Source organism: Leucopleurus acutus (genome assembly GCF_964270905.1).
Source record: "Leucopleurus acutus genome assembly, chromosome: 8".
NCBI classification, from domain to species: Eukaryota; Metazoa; Chordata; class Mammalia; order Artiodactyla; family Delphinidae; genus Leucopleurus; species Leucopleurus acutus.
The window spans coordinates 101690744-101707549 of record NC_139151.1 but is presented as its reverse complement, the minus strand read 5'-3'; the positions used below and the strand labels follow the sequence as shown (position 1 = coordinate 101707549).

Sequence of the window (16806 nt, the reverse complement as noted above, 5' to 3'; positions counted from 1 at the left end):
CACTCCACGCTGTCCCAGGCAGGAGGGGGAGGCATGGAGCAGCCTGACCCTGCTGCAGAGCCCAGCCGCACCCTCGCTGCGGGGTCTCTGCCACTCCACGCTGTCCCAGGGCACGAGGGGGAGGCATGGAGCAGGTCCTCCAGGCTGGCCGAAGACAGTCTGCCATAGAGGGTCCAGGCCCACCCTGCCTCCAGGTCAGGACGTCTTGACTTAGTTGTGGCCTCAGTTTCCTCATCTGCAAAACAGGCATAACGTCTCCCTCACAGGGATGAGGGGGATGCTGCGTCTCCTAGCCCCTGTGTCTGTGACTGTCAGCCTCCCTTCTCCCAAGGTCACTTCCAGGCTCATCCACTTCCCACCTATTGCTGAGAGCCCAGGTCCCCTGATGTTGGGCAGGTTCTGAGCTGCCCAGCTCCACCCCTAACAGGTCCATCCCCCGATACAGTCAACTGCCTGTGTGGCCCAGAGCAGCCTCAGCGGAAGATGCTGGGTGCTTGGGTCATATCAGGCAACAGGAAGAGGGTGCAGGGGAGGCTTCCTGAAGCAGAGGCCTGAGCCTCTGTGAAGGGAGGACAAGAAGAGCCCGGGAGGGAGAACAGTAATGGGTGGGGGTGGGGTGGGGTGGGGTGGGGTGGGGTGGTGGGAGGAGGGGGGAGCAGGAGTGATAGCCCAGGGCAGAGGGCATAGAGGCAGGAAAGCCTGGGGGAGGCCAGAGGGCCTCTGATGTCAGGTCACTGGGAAGATCTGCAGGCAGTTCCTGGGCAAGGAGGTCTCAAGATTGAAACCCAGCAACCCTTTGTTGGGGGCCTGACCTCAATCCCACAATCCCATTTTATAGATGGGAAAACTGAGGCTCCAGAAGTAGCAGAGCCAGATCTAGGGCCCGAGTCCTCTCCAGCACTGCCCCACCCCAAACCACGCTGCACACAGGGTCCCTGAAATCCACTTTTATTCATGTAAAAAAATCCCCAAAGGATAGAGAAAGAACGTGACCCCGACTTCCCGGAGCTCGAAGTCTCCACCCACTGTTCCCTGGGGAAGTGAGGGAAATGAGTCCCACTCTAGGGTGTGGGTGTCCTGGGGGCGAGGCCCTTCTGGCCCACAGTGACCCACCCAGCACCTCCCCTAGGACTGAGGGCAGGAAGGAGGGACTGGGGATTAAAGGGGCCCCAGGAGGGTGAAGGAAGGGAGTTAGTGTGGGGTGCTCGCCCCAGTTTAAAAAAATAAAATTTCTAAAGATAAAAAGTTTAAAATAAAAAAAAAGCATTTAGTGTCTTAGCCTCCTGCCCTCCTCCCAGTGCCCACCCTGGCCTGGTGGCCACCTCTTGCTCAGCCAGTTCAGAGCTTCGTAGTCTCCTCTTGGCTCTCCGAATCAGCGCCGGACAGGTGCCCACTGCTCCCAGGCGTGTGACCATTGCTGGCACAGGCCACCAGATGCCCGTCCCCCAGTCCCTCCGGTGTCTCGCCCAGCAGGCTCCGGCGGATCTCCTGGGGCAGCCTCTCCCGCTGCTCCTGACACTCCTGGGCCAGCTGGGCCAGCAGCTGCAGGAAGAAGAGTATCACAGGCAAAGCCAGGCCACCTGGCGCCCTGCCTACCTGCTGCCTGCCTGCCCCTCATCCAAGGCCTCACCTTGGGCTCCTCTTCTGTCAGCTGTTGGAGAATCTGCTGCTGCGCGGCCACAAGGCGTTCCTGCCGCTGCTTTTGGGCCTCCTCCAGCTGTGGGGGGGCAAGGGCTCAGCCAAGGGTCTCTAAGGAAGGGGCCCGGACCCCAGGGCTCTGCCTGGGCACAGAAGTCAGGCAGGCATAGGCTCCCGGAGTTGTGTGGCCACAGGGTCCTGAGATGACTCTTATAGCAAACCTTCCAGACCCAAAGGAAAAGGCTCTAGAAATCCCTCTAGGGCAACGTAGCACCAGGCTGGCCCCCAGGATACAGGTTTACGATGACTGAAGGAACAGGGGTGGGCTAGGGTGGCACCTGAACTTCACTCACCCGACGGATGGAGTTGACCGACTCAGTGATGTGTCGACGGTTAATCTCTGTCAGTTCCCTGCACAGGAGCAAGGCAGGATGGGCTCAGTGCCCAGGCACCCGGCCCGGCCTGCCCAGCGCCCAAATGGCTCCCGGCCCTGATGCCCTTACGCCTCCTTCTTATGTTTCTCCCTGGTCTTTGCCTCTGAGATACTGTTGTGGCGCTTCCTGTCCAGGATCTTCTGCAGTTCCTTCTTCTCCCTGGAGGAGCCAGTGGGGGAAGAGGAAGCCTCAATGGCAGGACTGGGGTCTCTGCCCTCCTCCTGGCACCAGGGAGTATCCCCCGTCTGCCCATGAGATCCCCTGCCTTCACCTCTCGTTCATCTCCTTCAGTCTCTTGAGCTGAGTGGTGTGAGCATCCATGACAATCTCCCTGAGCCTCTGCTGAGCCTATAGACACAGGTGGCCAACAGGTGACACGGGCTGTGACAGGCCTGTCCAGGAGGCAGTCTCTCCCCCACTGCCACACGTCCCCCTCACCTGTCTCAGGTGCTCCAGCCTCCGCTCGGCCTCTGTGTCCGCCTGGGCCTCCCTCAGCTCCAGCAGACACTGCACCTGCTTCTTTTGGAACTCTTGATACCTCTTCACCTCTTCCTCCTCCTCCCTCTCGTCCTCCCCGCCTCTGTGGGGAGAACCCCTCTGGGTGATGCTCAGGTCGTCACATGGACTTGGGCTGGGAGGGCAGGGGGACAGGGCATACTCCAGCAGGCAATGGGAGATGCCAGCCCACGGGGGTGGGATCTGTTACACCAATGAGGAGGCCTGTTAGCTCCACCCAAATGTTGGGAGACTGTTTGGGCAACAGTCTCTGGAAACACACTCTTACGGGGACTTCAAAAAAGGTATCGCTCCCTGGCGGAAAGAGGGTGGGACCCGGATTCCTCTGTCTTCCTCGCACCAAACCCTCCTCCCTGGGGTCAAGGGGCAGCGCTTGGCCGTCCCTCCACGCCCACCTAGTGCAAAAACCCATGTGCACACACATTCTCATATTCACATCCATGCACGCAGCACAGTTGCACACAGGCAGGCTGGACACTCACAGGACACCCGGCCGGTGCCGGCACCTGCTCTCGGCCTGGGCCTGGGCCAGGTTGTCGAGCAACCGGCGTGTGAGGGCAACCGCCTTCCGCTGATGCTTCTTGTGCAGCTCTCGAAAGTCTCGTTCTTGCCGGCTCTGGAGCTTCAACAGGGCCTTGTGGCCTCGGAGCTTATCCAGCGGGTCCGGGGCCACCTCTGTGGGCAGCAGAGCAAAGATGGGCCGGGCCGGGCCGGGCTGGGGCAGACCAACCCTGCAGGAGCACCTGCCCCCTCCAGGAGTAGCCCCGCCCCCAGAACAGCCCTGCCCCCTACCTGAGAGGACGCTGGCAATGAGGTCATCACGCTGACCTGGAGAGCAGAAGCAAGTCTGTCAGAAGCTGGAGGAGCCAGCAGCAGAGCTATGTCCCTGCGCCCACTCCAGGCTGCCCCTCACCTGGGCTGCTGAGGGAGGTGCTGGTGGAGGAGGTGATGGGGCCTGGGGCCCGGCGGGGGGAGGCGTCCAGTGGGCTGGGGGTGGGGTTTGGGGTCAGTTGGGACCCTGGCTGCTGAGACTGGGTCTCCTGGCTTGTCTCCAGGCCAGCCTGAGCCTGTGGGCGAGAAAGTAGAATGCTCTATGCTCTTTCCAGAAACGTTGTTCTCTCCAGACCCTTTTTTTTTTTTTTTTGGCCACGCCACGTGGCACGTGGGATCTTAGTTCCCCGACCAGGGACCAAAGCCGGGCCCATAGCAGTGAAAGTGCGGAGTCCTAACCACTGGACCGCCAGGGAATTCCCCGTCTCCAGACCTTTCTGTCCTTCACAACCTCCCTCAGCCTGCCTGGCCCTGGACTCCTCCTCTGTAATGTGGGGCTGCTGGGACAACTCCATGAGAACAAGAGGTAGAAAATGAGCATTTCCAACCCCTCTTTCCACGTGAGGCATGAAGAAGATAACGTGAGGTCGTGTCTCTAGGATGCCAGGCCTCACTGCATATGCTCAGGAGCTTCCAGATTGTTCCGGAAAGCCTTAGCCCAGCCCCGTTTCCTCCCCTCTCCAAGTCCCCCTCCACCCTTGCCCACAGCTGCTCATCTTCCTCGTTGCTTAGCTCCTGATTAAATCAATGAAGGAAGTGACCACAGAGTGGGCACCAGCCTCTCCCACTAACAGCTCTAGGCAGCCGTCTCTCTTCCCTGCCTGCCGCAGGGCCCCGTGAGACCGGGTCTAGATCTGCGGCGAGCCTCTGCTCCTGACCCCTCCCCACAGAAGCCACTGCCCGGCTCCCAGGATTTCCAGATGCCCTGGTGAAGCGGCTGTGGCTGAACCCTGCACCCTGGCCTCGAACCCGCTGGCAGCAGGAAGAGTTCTAGCCCAGGACTGTCCTGAAGGCCTTTCTCATGCAAAAGGGGTGGTTTCCACCTCCTTAAAATGTGGAGAGTAACGGGAGACTGCTGAGCCTATTGAACAAGGGAGCCCTGAAGCCCCACGCTGCCCTGCACCAGGGCGGAAAAGCCAGCGTTGGAGGCGGAGCCCGGGGTTGGAGGGACGGTGTGGGTGTGGGTAACTGCATGAAGTTAGCGTCTGCAGCAGGCAGGGAACAGCCCCACTTGGGGAGAAGAGCCAGACCACCAGCTGGGAGTGGCATGGGACGGTGCAGGTGGAGGAGAGCAGAGAAGGCTGCAGGGTGGGCCCAGAGGTCAGCCCTCACCTCCCTACCCCACCCACACGCCGACCCGCAGGGGCCCCCAGGGTCCGGGTGAGCCTGAGCCCTGCTGCCTGCCGCCTGCCCCCGGCCTGCCCCGGCTCACCTCGCTCTCCCCAATGAGGGCAGCCAGCTGCTTGGCCCTCTGGTCCATCAGGCTGACGTGCTTGATGGGATTGATCAGGGCCTCTGCGTAGTCTGGGCGGGAGCAGAGGGCAAGGGTCTCAGAGATAGCACCCCCGGAGCCAGCCTCCAGACCAGCCTTCCCCGGCTCTGGTCTCATGGAGGGACGGAGGGAGCACAGAACCCCCCCCTCAGCTCTGTTTTCCACCCTCAGTTGGGGCCACCAGTCTCAGCCACTCCCAGGCCCTGGTGGTGTCCTTGTCCCCACCCTGCCTGGCCTGCCCCGCCCCAGCGCCCTCCAGCTCACCTTGGTGGTCATCGGGAATGTAGTCAGAGGCCTCAGTGTAGACAAGCAGGGCCGGCAGGCACAGCGGCTGGTTGGCCTCGTTCCGCAGGCAGATGTAGTGGTACCCTGGGAGGGCGGGAGGGCAAGGTGGCTGCGCCCCGATAGGTCCCCACACACCCTGCCCCCCACGCTGCCCAGAGCCCAGGTGGCCTCACCTGAGCGGATGGCAGAGACAGGCAGGATCCGGTGCCCCACGAACTTGCCACCCTCCTCAAAGGCCGCGATGCGCAGCAAAGCCAGCGTGGGCAGCACCACCTGAGGGCCCAGACTGGTCTGAGCTGCAGCTGACCACAGCCACCAAGGCCGACACCCAGAGTGGGCCCTTGGACAATCTGACCCAACCACTGACCATCAGTCACCATCGTCACTGAGCCAGTGGTGGACCCACACCTCTGTGACCTCGCCAAAGGGATGACCAGCTTCCACCAGAGCCCTGAGTCAAGAGAACAGGCAGATGGACCCCTCCAGGCATCGCTATGGTGGGACAGGCCTGGTCATTGCCAGCTTAGAAACTGGCATGCGTCTGGGCCTGAGGCCACACCCCACCCCAGCAGGCTGCAGAGGGCCCATCCATTTGGGGGGCAGGGAGAAGCTGGGGTGAGCTTGGAGCAAGTCCCTCCTGCCTGGGAGATGGGGTGGGCGCCAACGGGAGCTGTGGGACCTCCTGCTGTCTCAGCTTCCTGTCCTCTCCTCTCACCCCACACAGGGAAGGGAGTGTGAGCCTGATGCTGGGACATGCAGGACCCGGGGTGGGGCCTGGAAGTGACAGGCCCAGCCGTGAGGTGCTGGGGCACAACCACCTTCACATCCCCAACCACCACCAACGCTCCTGGTTCCCGTCCCCCCACTAAGAGAGCCCGGCAGGTCTGGGTTGCAGCTCCCTGTGCCGGGGAGGGCGCAGGCGCGAGGCTCACTTTGGGGAAGTCGAAGGGCTCCTCATCCCACACGGGGTTGAACGAGTTCCCCTGAGAGGTCCGAGTGCGGTACTTGCGCCGCGTGTCGACAGGGAGGCCGAACATATCCACCTCCACGTAGATGCCCACCTTCCTGTCGGACAGGAACTGCCCCGAGATCACCTGGGGGGCCAGGAGGGTGAGGTGGCTGCTGAGAGTCCCGTCCCCAGGACACCCTGGCCTGAGCCCTCCCTGGCCCCACCTTGACCCGCACGGCATTGGCCACGATGCCATCCACGATGACCTCGGTGAAGGGGTCAAAGGACTTGTCCGGCCGCCGCATGAACTCGGGCTTGAGTAGGTAGCCACTGCGCCCGTTGTACTCGAACACGCCCGCGTTGAGCTGCATAGCCACGTCTGGGGGCAACAGGGGGAGGGCAAGGGTCAGCAGGTCAGATGGGGTCAGGAGTCAGGAAGAACAGTGCCGTGCAGAGGGGGGACCAGGAGTCGTTCAGGTCGGATCAAATGGCATCAAGGATCCAGACTCAGGAAAGAGTGGACAAGGTCTAGGGTCAGCCAAGGGCAGGAGTTAGGGTCAGCCAAGGTCTCGGCTGGGTTTGGGGACCTGGGATTAGAAAGTCAGAGGCCCCTTCAGTCAAGAGGAACAGGGTCATGGGGCAGAGGTCAGTGAGGCGGGGGCCAGAGGTCAAAGGTCAAGGCAGGCCAGCACTCACCCAGGGTCTGGAAGTTGAGCGCGACGAGCTGGCAGCCCACGTTCCAGAAGAGCTGGGGCATGTAGTTGGACGAGTCCACGCGTGTGCCCTTGGGGTAGATGCGGCTGAGCTGCTGCTTGTTGTATCTGAGGTTGGCAGTCAGGGGCCACGCCGGGTACTGGCCCCGTCGGGTGGCGGCGCCGCCGTCTGCCTCGAGCCCAGTGCTCCAGGCCCATCCTCAGCTCCTGTGAACCCACCTCCCCGCCTTTGCTCAAGCTGCCCCTTCAGTCCCCCGCTTCTCCGCCTAGGCCCTGCACGGTCTCCCAGGCCTGCTCAAAACCCAGACCGGGGTGCAAGAGCATCAGGATCCTGCGCAGGTGCTGCGAGTGGGGTCAGAACATCTGCGCCAGCCTCCGAGTGAGGAGCCCCACCCCGCCAGCCCTAGCAACGCGGAAGGATACTCCACGAACTCCATGGGGCTCTTGGTCAGTTGCTCCATGGCCTTGGTCTCCACAAAGGATGACATCTCAAAGCACTTGTTCCTCTCTGGGGGGTGGGGAGTGGGAGGGGGTCAGGCCTGGCAGGGCCAGACCCCCTCCCACTCCTCCACCTCTCACCCCACTCACTTCGAGCAGCCTCAAAGGACTTGAACTTGACGGGCTCGATGTAGTTGACAAGCGTCGACATTTCCTCAGTGGCATTGACCTCACTGCTGGCAGTGCCCTGTGGCCCCCAAATGCAGGGTGAGCGGTCCCATGGCCCCCAGCCATCAGTTGGAAGTTCCCTCACCTGCCCCCCACCACAAAGGAGGCACTGACCCTCCTCCCAGCCCTGCAATCACACTGCCCAGTTCTCCCAGCAAAGACCCCAGCCTGGCCACGCCTGTCAGTCCTGGTCCCATCTGCCCCGCAGCCTTCTCTCTGGGCCTCTCTGATGTGCCCTGGACCCCACCTTCCTGGTTTGCCTTCTATCTCCCTGATCCTTGGAAGCTGGAACTCCTCACCCAACCCCAGGGGTTCAATTATTCACACGCAGATGAGCCCCAAATTTCCATCCCCAGTCTCATTTCCAACCACCACCTGCCATCTCCTACTGGGTGGCTCACAAGAGCCTCAGACTCAACCCCTGCTACCTGAGCTCGACCATGGCTGCCCACACCCTTCCTCACTCTGGGCCCCTCTCAAACCCAATCTCATGATTGACCTTTTCTGTCACCTTCTCTCCTCAAAACTCAGCACTCCCTCGTCTTGCACTGCCCCCTCCCCCTGCACTCTCTGGCCCTGCCACAGGGCCTTTGCACGGTGCTCCCTCTTCCTCAGGTCTGTTCACCCAACACCCCTGCTGAGGTCCGACTCCCCCTCCCGGCCCACGTCCTGAACACAATTTCACACTTGCTTCCGTGCCTGTGTATCTGAGACCCCTCCCTCACTTCACACACACCCCCCTCTGAACTCTGGGAGGGCAGGGATAACATCTGATCGCGAGCGGACCCAGCACCTGGTGCTGTGCCCGGCACAGTCAGGGCTCAGCAAACACTTGGGAAGTGAAGATGTGCCGCCACCCCCTCTTCCTGCCTGTAGGCCTGACCTCATCAGTGGTCGGCTTTTTGGGGTCCGTCTGTTCCTCCTCTTCCTCATCCTCTTCCTCATCCTCACGGTAGGCAGATCCAAGGGCATCGGGGCCCCGCTGCAAACTCTCCTCACCCAGAGACTTCTGAGGCTCCAGGCTGGGCTTCTCAAGGCCCGCCTCCTCCCCATTGCTCAGGCCTGGGCAGCTGTCAGAGCTGGGGGACCCTGCAGAGGACAAGGCCACAGGGGGTCGGGGGTCAGGGCACACACAGACACACAGGAGCCAGGAGGAGTTGTGCCCAGCGTGTAGAGGCGGCTCACGGAGTCAAGGGGCACTCTCAGGGCAGTGTGGCTGGGGGACGGGGGGAGCTCAGCAGTTGGATGGGATCAAACCGAACGGTGGTATAGAGAAATCAAACGTCAAAGATCAGGATGCAGAGTTATCCAGCAGGGAGACAGGTAGCGTGGCTCAGAAGGGTGAGAATTGGGGTACAACAGCCTTGACGGTGGGGGTAAAGGATGACAAGGTGGGGCTCCAAGTCAGGGCTCAGTGAGGGCGCTTAGTGAGGTGAGCACTCGGGTCGGATGTAAGCGGGACCTCAGTAAAGTGAGAGGTCCAGGGGGAGCTGAAACTAGAACCAGCTGGGTGGGTAGACTCAGTAGGGGTCTCAGGAGAGAGGTGGTTTAGGTCAGAGGTGATTGAGGTCAGAGGTCAGAATTCAGAGTCATAACCTGGTTGAGGGGGAGGGCTCTGTGAGGTGCGAGGTGGAGGTTGAGATTGAGGGGTCAGGAGGTGGATGGAGCCAAATCCAACTGGGGTGAAGTTCAGTGAGGTGAGCACCTGGGGTCAGGGGTCAGAGGTCCCATACTCAGCTGAGAGGTGGTGAGCGGCTTGGTGAGGAGGGAGGTCAGGCTGGGAGCAGAAAGAGCATCCCCGAGGAGGGCTGAGCTCAGTGAAGTGGGAGGTTGGGGTCACGACTGGGGTCGAAGGTCAGGCCAGGGCCGTACCGAGCTGGGGCGAGGAGGGCTCGGTGGCAGCGGAGCTCTCACTCAGGGCCGAGTTGCTCTGCTCTAGCGGCCGCTTGCGCACGGAGCTGTCGGGAACGCCAGTGCTGGGCCGGTGCCGCTTCTTGTTCTTCACCAGGATGCGGCCCATCAGGTCCTCGGGGCTGGGCAGGGGGACGCCCGGGGCCAGCTGGTGGGCACGGACAGGTCAGGGTTTGCTGGGCGCCCTCACCCCCATGCCCCGCCCCGGCTCTGAGCCCCATACCGGGTACTTGTCCAGGGGGTCGATGAGCAGAGCGTCCCCAAAGATGGAGCGGCAGTACTCAGCCATCTTGGCCTGCTGCTTTGCCCTGTGGAGCCAAGGTCAGAGGTCAGAGGTTCTTGGGGTGAAGCTGAGGTCCCCAGGGTAGGTCAGAGGCCGGCAGGGTCAGTGAAAGATCCCAGGGTCAGAGGTCACAGGAGCAGTCCAACAGTGCCATGGTGAGGTGGTTGTCTCTGGGTCATCAGGGGTCCCCAGGCCAGGATCGGGGTCTCAGGGTCAGGGGCCCACTCACGAGTCCACATGGTTCTCAAAGGAGAGGATGACAGGGTAGGGTGAGGTCTTGAAGGCGGTCTCCGCAATGGCCTCCAGCACATCTCGCAGCGGCACCTCCGTGGTCATGGTGAAGCCGTGGGTGATGAAGGGCTCCTCCTCAGGCGGCCGCCCTTTCCACACGTCCAGCTCCACGCAGCGGCAGCCCCACAGCAGTGCCTGCCGGTACATCTCCACCGACGAGGTTCCCGCCAGCTGCCCCGCTGTGGGCGAGGCTCCGTCACCACGGCCACCCCGCCAGCCTCGCCCTCTTCCCCAGGCCTGCGCTGAACCGGGCCATGCTGAGGACGCAGAGCCCCGGGGGTGGCCTGGCCCTGGCACACTCTGTCTGGCCAGCTTCTGACCACTCCTTAATTCACTGTGGAACCAGCACCATCTCCCCGCAAAGTCCCAAAGCCGGGTAGAGTCGGCATCCACCAGCACTGGCTGACAGGCTGGTTCCTCCTCCAGGTCTCATCCTCTCTCAGATAAACACCCGCCACCCCCATCCCACCAGCCTGAACCGGGGAGTCAGCCCCAACACCCCCATGGCCCCTCGCTTCCCTTTCCTCCCTCCACCGCTGCTGCCCTGGAACAGCCTCCATCACCTCCTCCTGGGGACAGCAGGCCCCTCCCCGCCTCCCATCCAATCTCTGCGAAGCACCTGGCATCATCCTTCTAAAAACATACCAGGTCACATCACCTCCCCCTGCTAAACACCTTGCAAGAAGCCTTCCCACGCACTTAGGATCAGTCCAAATTCTTCCCATTCCTTCTGTGCCCCCTGGGTCCCTCTCATCTCTACCTGCCCCAGTCCCCGCCCCACCCTGCCCCACCCCGCCCCACCCGACCTCTCAGCCGCCTTTCTGCTTAAGAGCACCAAAGGGCCTCCTGCCCGCGGGCCTACGCACAGGCTGTTCCTTCGCGGGGCAGATGCAGGCCTTAGCCCTTCCCCCGGGGAAGCCTCCTGGACCACCCCGAGAAACCCATGCACAGAAGCCCACTCCCCAGGGCAGGCAGTCTGTTCCAGGCGTGTATCCCTAGCAGGGGCCACCCCAAAAGGAGGGAAGCAGTCTAAGGGCCAGAGGGCAGAGGGCAGAGGTCATGCTAGATGGGCTTGCTCACCAGTGAGATAGGTGTTGTGTGAGGAGTTGATGAAGTAGGCACTGAGCGGCTGGGTCATGTCTGCGCTCAGATCCAGAGCCTCTAGGGGCAGGATGCCGTTCTCCTCACCTCCCAGGTAGCGGCTGAAGCCCTCCATGGACATCTGGTCTGGGGGCGGGGTGGGGTCAGCAGGGGCAGCTGGGGCCCTCCCGCCTTGCCCCCAGCTCCCACGCCGGCTCACCTCTCTCCAGGAATTGCTGGTTGGGCTCATACTTCTCGATAAGCAGCCGGGCCTGGGAGGGCCGCAGAGGCGGGTACAGCACTTCATTGAGCCTCGGGTCCCGTTGCTTCTGGTTGATGAAGTCCATGAGCTGCTCCAGTGTCAGGTATGGTTTGCCCTTGGCGCCTCTGGAGCGGGCGGGAAGTGGAGTCAGGCTGCAGCCTCACCAGCCCCTGCTCCAAACCCTCACCCTGCGAGGAGTCAGAAGGCCGGGTCTGGCTCCAGAACCCTCTGACTGGGACTTGGGCAAGTCGCTGGCCCCTCTGGGCCTCAGTTTCCCCATCCGCCCTCCTAACCATTTGGTGCTGCCATTGGTATCAGCAAGGGCTTTGGAAGCCACCAAGTGCTTGGCCCACCACACCATGCTTCCAGATCCTGGACCCGATCTCAGCTCCAGCCCTCACCGACCACACGTCTGAGCCACTGGGTCCTCAGCCCCAGTGACCAAGGGTCAGCATAGAACTGTCCACGACAGAGCCCCAGGCAAGGCAGCTCTGAGCACAGGCACAGCTCCAGCACGCAGAGACCCCGACAGCTCCAATTCCCCTCCCTTGAACTGGAAGGAACGCCAGCAGAGGCCAGACATGGCGTATGGGGGGCTGGGAGGCAGGCCCAGCCCTGCTCACATCTCCAGCAGGATCTTGTCAATGTCCGGCCGCAGACAAAGCTTGTTCAAGAACCGCTCGAAGATTTCCAAGGAAAACTCGTCAGGCCGGATGGACTCGCTCTAGGGGCCAGGAGTGAAGGGTGAGAACCCAGGGACAGCCAGCCCTCAAAGAGCAGGCGCCCACTGTGACACCCCCCAACCCCAGCCCCTGTCCCCAGCCCCCTCACCCGGTTGAAATTGAGGCCACAGGATTCCAGCGCAGTTTCTACCCGCTTCTTGTCTGCTGAGAACATCTTCAGGATGCTGAGCAGATGGGAGGGGTTAGGGTCAGTGGGGGCAAAGGTCACCAAGGTCAAAGAAGCAGAGGAGGTGCTAAGGGAAAGGGGCGCTCACTTCTTGACCGGGATCCGTCCATCCTGGTTCACCTGCAGTTTCAGCTTCGTGTACCTGGGGACACAGGTAGAAGGGTCACGCCCTGGGAACAGCTACCTGAACCCCCCCCCCCGCCCCCGATGCACCCCCCCAACCCGGCCGCCCCGGGGCAGGCCCAGGGCTCACGCTTTGCGCAAGAAGGTGTTCCGGGAGGCGTTCTGAGCCAGGATGTTCATAGCCAGCTTGAACAGCTCCTCAGACCAGACCTGAGGGGTCAGGATCCGGGGGGAGGGCGTGAGGGGGGCACAGAGGGGCTGGCCCAGCCACAGCCCATGCCCAGAACTAGGTCTGGTACGCACTAAGTGCTCAAATACCACTTTGTAAGAGGATGATTAGAAACAGGGGCAGAGGACAGCCTAGTACAGAACAGGTGCCTACTAAGTGATGGCTGACTCAGCAAGTGAGGCTGCAGCTCCCCCAGGCCAAGCCATCAATCCCAGCCCACCTTGGCTGTGTCATCCTGCACGGCCATGAAGTTCAAAAACGATGTATTCACCGGGTCTGGCCCGGCCACCACTGTTATCAACTTCTCCTCCAACCGGGCATCAGGGCCCCCAAAGCCCAACACCTCCCGAATCTTGGGGTCCTGAGTAGGTGAGAGCCAAGGGTGAAGAGGGTTGTCCCCATACCCCACGGCCTCACTCCCATCCTGAGTCCTGGGCCCCCATCACTCACCTTGGGTAGGCGGGCATAACGGCCTGTCCTCGTGTCCCTGATGGAACTGATGTCCAGTGTGTCCACCTCCTGGGGAAACCAGATGCCAGGGGACGTCTGAGAGGCTACAGGGTGACAGCTGGGAGCCCCCAAGCTCCCCACGCAGGCCAGGGAGTGTCCACCCACTGCTGGAGCCCCAGCCTCAGCCCCCGCCCTTAGCACTTCCTGTCCAGGGAACCGTGGGAGAGGTCAGGCAGCAGCGGGGCCCCACCCCCATGGGCGGGGGCTGGGGGTGGTTTCGGGGGTCTGGGGTGGGAGCCCTAGACCTCAGCAAGCGGCATCAGCACCCGCCCTCACCATGTTGGGCCCCGTCCAGTACAGGAAGAAGCCACTGGGGTCCACGCGCAGAGTTACCAGGTTCCGACTGGAGGCCTCCTGGGGACGAGACGGACGGCAGGGGTCAGGGGGTAAGGGCTGCCGCCCAGGCTTGGTCCCTGGACACCCTGGGGCCATCCCCCACCCCCACCCCACCCAGTCTTTCTCTCAGTAGTGAAAATGAAGCCTCAAGCCAGCCCACAGGTCCTTTGTGGCTCCCTGCAGTCCTCAGGACAAAGTTGAGGTCCTAGTCCCCTCCCAGCCCCACTGCTCTCTTGCTCTAAGACTCTGTCACGTGGACCACTAACTACCCTCTCCCCACCTCCAGTCTTTGCATCATTGTTCCTTTGCGAGGATATTCTCCCTTCCTTCTCTATCCCTGAAACCTGGCCTGCCTCCTTGGGGAGGCCTCCCCAGACCCCAAGCCTGGGCTCAGTTTCCTCATAAGGTCTGAGAGCTCCCTGATGGCTGAAACCCTCACAGCCCCCTTGGGAATATTTATGGAATGAAGAGGGTTTGGAAGCCTGACCCCCATGGTCCTTCTGTGTCCCTTGGGTCCCCATGACGACCAGCCACCCCTTACATCTGCTTCAAAGTCCATTACCCCCCCAACCCTGCGCCCCACTGGAGCCTCACAGCTTCGAGGCTCACCCCACCTTACAGAGCACAGACTAAGTCCCCTCGGAAAGGGACTCACCTTGCCCTCAGGACTAGACAGTGAATTCTGTTCTCACTCAAACAGCCCTGGCTGGCAGGAGGGTAGAAAAGGGTGCACTGGCCCCATTTTCTGAGGAGGGCCACCCTGTGTGACTCAGGACCAGCAGCAGTGGGGGAGGGGGTGGTGTCATCAGAGGCTTAGACTCGGCCAGGGCCCAAGTGACCAAGTGGCTCCAGGTAGAACTCTCCTGGCCCAGGCCAAGAGAAGACGCTGCCTCACCTTGGTGCCACCCCAAACTGCTGCTCACCGGTGGACGATCCTATGGTCGTAACAACAGCTCACCCTCACGCTGCCCCTACTGCTTGCCAGGTCCGGGTCTAAGCACTCCATATCTAGGAGCTCACTTAGTCCTCCTAACAACCTATGAGGCTTGCACTCTTGTTCTTCCCAGCTTACAGGTGAGAAGACTGAGGCACAGAGAGACTACCTAGCTTGCCTAACGTCAAGAAGAGGAGCCAAGATTTGCATGCAGGCAGTATGGCTCCAGAGTCCCGAGGTTTGGGAAGCAGGGAACTAGGACCCCTGCCAGACTCCCAGCTCCTGACCTCAGCCACAACCCCACTGTGGGGCCTGGGATTAGCCTCCCTTCTCCAGACTCAGTTTTCATCTTCTGGAGAATGGGGACCGCACTAGCCCCGCTCATCTCAGCCTTTACTTACAAAGGACAGGAGGTTGATCTGGGGGCAGAGGGGATAGGAGGCTTGGGAACTGTTGGGATGCTCGGGCCTCCCCACCTCACTGTGCTGACACCAAGCCCCTCTCTGGGATTACCAACCCTGCCCTGGGCTCAGGGCCCCCCTCAGGAGTGTGATGAGGGGGGAGTTCTGTGGGTACTGCCTCCAGGGTCTCCCTCTCCCCCTCCTCAGGGGTCTGGTCTTCAAAAGCAGCCCAGGCCCCAGGTTCTCAGGCCCCAAGTCCCTGTCAGCAACCCCCACCCCACCCCCAGGGCCCTCTCCCTGTTCCCACTTCCTTATTTGGGTTTATCACACTGGAAGGAAAAGGAGAAACTTTTCCCTTCAAGCCGGCCTGGGGGGAGGGGTCTCCCCTAGCCCCAGGGGCGCCGGGGCACCCCTCTACGGCACACCTGTTACCTCAGGCCACGCCCCAAGCCCCTCCCCCCAGCTCCCACGCCTACCCGCCCCACCCAGCCGGAAAGGAGCCGAGTCTTCCAGGCCTCCGGCTTGTCTGGGAAAGGAGCAGCAAGGCAGCTCAGGCAGGCGGGGGGGAAAGCCCTGGGGAAGGAGGGGCCCAGGGGGCAGAGGAGGGGGCGGTGTGTAAACGAGGGTGAGGTGCAGGACAGCTCGCAGAGCCGCAGGTGGGAGCGGGGCCTCTGGGAAGCTCCAGGGGCAGGTCAGGTAAAGGGTGGTGGGGAGGGGGAGTCAGGATCTATTGGGGTTCAAAGTCCCGATGCTAAGGAGTGGAGAGCAAAGTTCCCCCGGGGTGGAGGAACTTGGGGGGGGCACAGTCTCCACTAGGGGGGGTGACTTGGTGCTCCCACCTGAGCAGCGCGCTGGGCTGGGATCCAGAAGCAGGGCAAAGGGGTGCCAGCCAGAATAGGGTGAAAAAGTGATGAATGGAGAAGAATGTTCAGACTAGGGCACTGGGAAGGGTAGGGTCCCAGAGGCACCCACTCAGAATGGGGGTACACTGAACCAGACTGGGGGCCATGGTTCTTCAGCCAGACTGTCCAGTGCCGGGCAGGGGTCTGGGGACCAGGCCAGGGTTGGGGGAACCAGAATTAGACCGGCCGGGAGAGGTGAGAAGGGCCAGAGAAAATAGGGGGGCTGGAATTTATTGGGGTTCGAAATCTCTGGGCCAAGGAATGAATGCCATATTTTCCGTAGATGAGGGAGTGGGGGGTGGGGGACAGAGTCTTCATTACGAGGACGACTGGGGACTCAAGTTTCCGGAGCGCAGCCAGGCTGGGATTGTGGGGGGGGGGGGCGCGGTGGCCAGGCTAGTCTGGGCTGGGGGTCCCCGGCGGCTGGCGGAGCTGGGGTGAGGGAGTCCCCGGATCTGGGCGGAGCAGGGGGCCCCTGCACTTACCTCGTCCCATTTGATGAACTTACTCCCGCGCCGCAGGGTCTCCACGACGGTGGGCGGCTCCAGCTGCAGCGCGTGGACGCCGGGCCTGGCGCCCGCCATAGCTGGGCCGGGGGCGGGTCGTGGACCCACGGAGCCCCGACGGGGACCCGACGGCGCCGCTGCTCCCTCCGCGCGCTCCCGCGCGGCCCGCTCCGGCCCGGCGGCGTCACCGCCCGCCCGCCCGCCAGTCTGTCCGGGACAGACCAGAGAATCGGCGGGGCCCGGCCGGGGCGGGGCGGGGGCGGGGCCGCAGCGGCACCGCCCCCTCCCCCGGCGTCGGGCCCGCCCGCCCCGCGTCGGCTCCCCCTGGCGGCCGGGGTGGCGACTGCAACCAGAGGAGGGATGGGGCAGAGGCACGCCCGGACTGGGGCACTTCGCTGGGGGTGGCTCAGCTGAACCCGCTCGGGGTTGGAGGAAGGCGCTTTGGAGCGGGGAGGCTGTTGGGGTGCAGCTGGAGGGACTGCGTGCAGAGGGCGCTGCCGAAGACCGGCCGGGGTCGGCCCGCTAAGGTTTCTGAGGGGCAGGGGCGGGGGGTACTACCGGAGAGCAGGACTTGGGCCTGGGGGCGCAGAGACCTGCCACCCACC

The 16806-nt window shown here is 62.5% G+C and overlaps 1 protein-coding gene across 2 annotated transcripts; it reads right to left on the bottom strand.

Annotated features, from left to right (window-relative positions):
• Window positions 1-188: 188 nt before the first annotated feature.
• Window positions 189-16340, bottom strand: PLCB3 (phospholipase C beta 3). 2 transcript variants are annotated; one of them, XM_082845794.1, is made up of 32 exons: window positions 16181-16340; window positions 13399-13476; window positions 13063-13131; window positions 12833-12973; window positions 12514-12593; window positions 12349-12402; window positions 12183-12258; window positions 11975-12075; window positions 11310-11476; window positions 11090-11236; window positions 9948-10188; window positions 9659-9743; window positions 9397-9583; window positions 8408-8613; window positions 7447-7543; window positions 7282-7366; window positions 6842-6966; window positions 6370-6524; window positions 6129-6290; window positions 5370-5469; window positions 5176-5280; window positions 4852-4943; window positions 3502-3655; window positions 3381-3416; window positions 3071-3263; window positions 2511-2652; window positions 2344-2420; window positions 2142-2231; window positions 1992-2049; window positions 1631-1717; window positions 1323-1542; window positions 189-235 (listed from the first exon to the last, which is right to left on the bottom strand). In XM_082845794.1, exons 1-31 carry the CDS (start codon window positions 16277-16279, stop codon window positions 1339-1341), a joined length of 3693 nt encoding a protein of 1230 aa, XP_082701920.1. In that variant the 5' UTR covers window positions 16280-16340; the 3' UTR covers window positions 189-235; window positions 1323-1338. The 2 variants fall into 2 exon arrangements, with proteins under 2 accessions (XP_082701920.1, XP_082701919.1); XM_082845793.1 differs by lacking the exon at window positions 189-235 and having other exon boundaries at window positions 948-1542.
• Between the last annotated feature and the right edge of the window lie 466 nt (window positions 16341-16806).